At 36.5% G+C, this 4,669-nt stretch overlaps 1 protein-coding gene across 1 annotated transcript; it reads left to right on the forward strand. All coding sequences in view use genetic code 12, as the record gives it.

The window, feature by feature from the left end:
* Positions 1 to 2,099: 2,099 nt before the first annotated feature.
* Positions 2,100 to 3,518, forward strand: J8A68_004743 (lipase family protein; the record flags this gene model as incomplete). The annotated part of the gene is made up of 1 exon (XM_049408734.1): positions 2,100 to 3,518. The coding sequence occupies one exon, from the start codon at positions 2,100 to 2,102 to the stop codon at positions 3,516 to 3,518; it is 1,419 nt and encodes a 472-aa protein (XP_049261974.1).
* Positions 3,519 to 4,669: the final 1,151 nt, after the last annotated feature.

Below are 4,669 nucleotides of genomic sequence, written 5' to 3' on the forward strand. Positions count from 1 at the left end.
CAATCGCAGGGGCTCCAGCGGCTTGGACATGGTTGGAACAAAGATTTGAAGGAAAACAACCAGTTAAAGGTTGTTCGCATGAAACTAGAATTTCTAATTTCTTTTATCCCGGAATTGCGGATACTACTTTAGAATTCTTCCAGTCATTGCGTGAAACTTTTTTGGAAAGTCCTCTTGGTCCGTTTGATGACTCAAAACTTTGATCAAATCAATTAGAAATTGTATAGAACTTGGTTATTGAACTTAGATTGTTTGGTTTTAATATTTATTGGACTTGCTGTAAAATTTTTGATCTATAACCCCTACGTAGTACCAATAGAAATATAGTTGGAAATTGACACATATCGTAGTAATCTCTAGAGAATAATTAATGTTAGCTTAAGAACTAATGGTGTTATAGGAAGAACGTGTCGCAATCACATTTAATAACCGGACACAATGATGGGTTAGTCTTCTCTTGAGTTTCTAGCGACTGTAACATCACCCCACATTCCACTTGAAGAACAGGGTTCTGTTTAAGAAAAGTAATTCCTAGTAATTAATTCATCGTATGTAACATTGAGAAGAGGGAGATTATTTAAAGCTTGATTTCTCTGGATGTCATACTTAGCGTTAGTTTCCGGAAATTGTACCCACTATCCAGTCATGCGGGTGACTGATTTATTTGATCTTGCAAAATTGCTTTCGCCCTGATCATCTATTAATGGCTATGACGCACATCTGGCAATAGTGGGAAACACGTACCGTTTCATGGAATCCGTCAGAACTTGCCAATTGGCCAATATGATGCACCGCCACGCTGGTATCCTTTCATTGGCTGAACTGGATAAAAGTGACGACTTGATTAAATGTAGAATGCACTATACGATTTCATCAAATTATCTGTCAATTCCAGACAATTGAGTTAATATAAAAGTTCCAAGGATGGGGAATGTGCCACATTGGCTCATTGCACATTATGACGGATTTCAATTTCCACTCTTTGCGTTAAATATAGGACTGTATAAGTACGTTATACCTTTTTAAAGTACAAATTACTATTCAGGGCTATTTTTAATGATTGCGTGCGAAACTATAAAAAGGGTTATTACTGACAATACTGGTGCTTGTAGAACTCGTCAATTGGTGGAATCTCATGGAAAATTCGGTATTCCGGTCAGTCAAGTAACGTATTATCGCCCCAAAGCATTGGACAGAATCGATAGGAATAAGCGAATAGACCACTCGGAAGAATCTCGACAACTCTTTATAGTATTGAAAGTAAAATTAAAAAACAGTTTCTCTGTCAATATATTAAGCCCTTCTCGTAAATCCGCAATGATACTCTTGCACATATATCACCGTGAATTGGGACTTCTCAACCAGTGTAAGCTCTTTTTTCTTCCGGTTGTCCTTTGAAAGGGACAAAGAATATCATACTATCTATGAGGTTTGTTCTTCAAAGCTCACTAAGCTCTAATTTCTTTAAATCAATACAAGTAAGCTTAACAACACGGAAAAACGGAGAATTTTAACTTTAAGCCAAATGTTTATCTCAATTATAACTCGTTAAATGAAATCAAAGCCCTCGGTTCAGAATCTAACATTATGCGAGGGGATTAGTGCCGTTTCAAAACGCTCCAATAGTAGGCTTTTCTCGATTATCTCCAGGATCTGGTATTCCGGTATCAAACTATGACTACCCTATCAAATCCAACCTCATAATTCATTTTCTCGTAGTTGCGTAAACAAACAATAGTCAATGGGGTACTTGAACAATGGGGTGGGACCCAAAAACCGTTCCAGATCGAACACGAATCTACCGTTTTCAGGGGACAACGCGTCTTCTTCTGGAATTATAATTGGAGATCAATTTTAAATAATGACATGGATGGCTTATGCCTCAGTTAGGATATGAAATTTCATAAAAAAAATAGAAGGTTTCTTTGTTTAGGGAACTATTCTCGCCAAGATTTTGTTCATGATCTATTGTTCTCCAGAGTTCGACGAGAACAATGAAAAGATTTAATTTTCGCAATTTTTCGTGTTCTTATATTCTACTTGAGAAAATTTGCAGCAAGATGAATTCTGTTCATTCTTTAATATAAATACTCCAACAAATGATCGGATTTTCATGTAACCTGTCCTTTAATAAATATTCAATCATTAAGAAAATGCAGCTTTCTATCTTGTTTTTCATTGCGAATTTCCTTTATATCGCCTCAGCATCCTTAATCGGACCAAACAAACCATCCGAAGATTCATTTTACACCCCACCAAAGGGGTATGAAAACTCCAAACCTGGTGATATTCTCCAATTCAGAAAAGCTCCAGCAAAATTAGCTAGTAGCTTTTTCCCAATTGATGTTAAAAATGTATGGCAAGTCTTGGTTAGATCTGAAGATTCGTTCGGGAATCCAAATGCAATTGTCACGACTATTATGGAACCATATAGTGCTGATCCAATGAAGGTTGTTTCTTATCAAACCTATGAAGATTCTGCCAATATTGATTGTTCTCCTTCCTATGGTTTCCTCTTTGGTGCTAATCCAGGTACTGTTGCTACTCAGACTGATATGCCATTTATTGTCATGGCTTTAAAGAATGGTTATTATGTTGTAAGTCCAGATTATGAAGGTCCAAAGTCCACTTTTACTGCTGGTAGACAATCCGGTCAAGCTGTTCTTAATTCAATTCGTGCCACTTTGAATTCAACCGATATTACTGGTATTGATAAAAATGCCAAAGTTGCCATGTGGGGATATTCAGGAGGGTCATTAGCTTCAAGTTTTGCTGCTGCATTACAACCTGTTTATGCACCTGACTTATCTGAACATTTAATTGGTGTCGCTTTGGGTGGATTTGTTACTAATATTACTGCAACTGCTGAAATCACTGATGGTACCCCATTTGCCGGACTTATTCCAAATGCTTTGATGGGACTTGCGAATGAATATCCCGATTTCGAAAAGAATTTATTTGCTCAAGTAAGTAATCCTATTGCAAGATTAGCTTTGAAGAATGGTAGGGAATATTGTATGATTCCAGCTATGGTTCATTATCTTGGTAGACAATTCTTTGGGGGATTATTGCCAGTTTTCCCTAAAGGATTTGGTATTTTGAATAATGATGTTATTAATAAAGTTATTTATGGAAATTCTATGGTCACTTTAGCTAACGAAATGATGCCACAAATCCCAACGTTTATCTATCATGGTTCTTTAGATAGAATTGTTCCAATTGTAGGAGCAAAAAGTGTATATCAACAATGGTGTAACAACAATATTGCATCCTTGGAATTTGCCGAAGATACTACTGGTGGTCATATTTCGGAAACAATTGTTGGGGCTCCAGCTGCTTGGACTTGGTTAGAACAAAGATTTGAAGGAAAGCAACCAGTTAAAGGTTGTTCGCATGACACTAGAGCTTCTAATTTCCTTTATCCAGGAATTAAACCAACTACTTTACAATTTTTCCAATCATTGTATGAAACTTTCTTGGGTAGTCCTCTCGGTCCATTCGATGACTCAAAATTTTGATGAAATAGATTAGCAATTGTAGAGAGCAGGGCCATTGACCTTACATTTTTTGTTTTTAATATTCATTGTTGTAAAAATTAAACACTTATAGGCGCTACCAATAGAAACTGAGTTAGAATACGTCCGGTTTTTTATAAATTGTATAGCTTTCCTAATAAAAATACTTTCTGATGCACAAATTACTGCTTTGGTGCAATGATTGTTTGTGCGTGTGGAGCTCAATAAAAACGATATTAGTGACAATGCAAGTGCTTGTAGAACTCACCGATTGTTGGACACGTAGGGCAAATTTGGTATTAAGGTTTATCAAGCGACGAATCAAAGCATTGGACAGAATCGATAAGAATAAGCCGATAGACCTCTCGGAAGAATCTCGGCAACACTTTATAGTGTCGAAAGTGAAATACAAAAGGAATTTCTCTGTCAATATATTAAATCCTTCTTGTAATTCCTCAATGAGGCTATCGCACTTAAATCACCTTGAATCGAAAATGTTCAACAAGAATAAACTCCCTTTGCTTTAGATTATCCTTTGAGAGGGACAAAGAATATCATATTAACTTTGCGGCTTGTTCTTCGAAGCTCATTAAGCTCTAATTTCTTTAAGTCAATACTAGTCAACTTAACAACAGAGAAAAACGGAGAAATTGTTCACTCTAAGCCAAATGTTTTTCTCAATTATAACTCGTTAAATGAAATAAGAGCCCTCAGTTCTGAGTCTAACATTATGCAGGAGAATCATAGCCGTTTCCAAACTCTCCAATAGTGGGCTTTTCTCGATTATCACCAGGACATGGTATTCCGTTATCAAACTGTGATTGACCTATTAAATCCAACTTCCTAATTCGTTTCTCGTAGATGCACTTTCGAACAATAGCCGCTGGGGTACGTTGAACAATGAAGTGGGACCTTTAAACCGTTGCAGATCGAACATGAAGCTCCCCCTTTCAGGGTATTACGCTTCTTCTGCTGGAATTATAATCGGAGCTCAACTTGAAATAATGACATGGATGGCGTATGCCTGAGTTAGGATATGAAATTTCATGAAAAATAGAACATCTCTTTGTTTAGGGAACAATTCTCGCCAAGAATTTTGTTCATGATCTTTTGTTCTCCTGAGTTCGACTACAACAATGAAAAGATCTAATTTT

Source organism: Hemisphaericaspora subhashii (genome assembly GCF_019202705.1).
Source record: "Hemisphaericaspora subhashii strain CBS 10753 chromosome Unknown scaffold240, whole genome shotgun sequence".
NCBI classification, from domain to species: domain Eukaryota; kingdom Fungi; phylum Ascomycota; class Pichiomycetes; order Serinales; family Debaryomycetaceae; genus Hemisphaericaspora; species Hemisphaericaspora subhashii.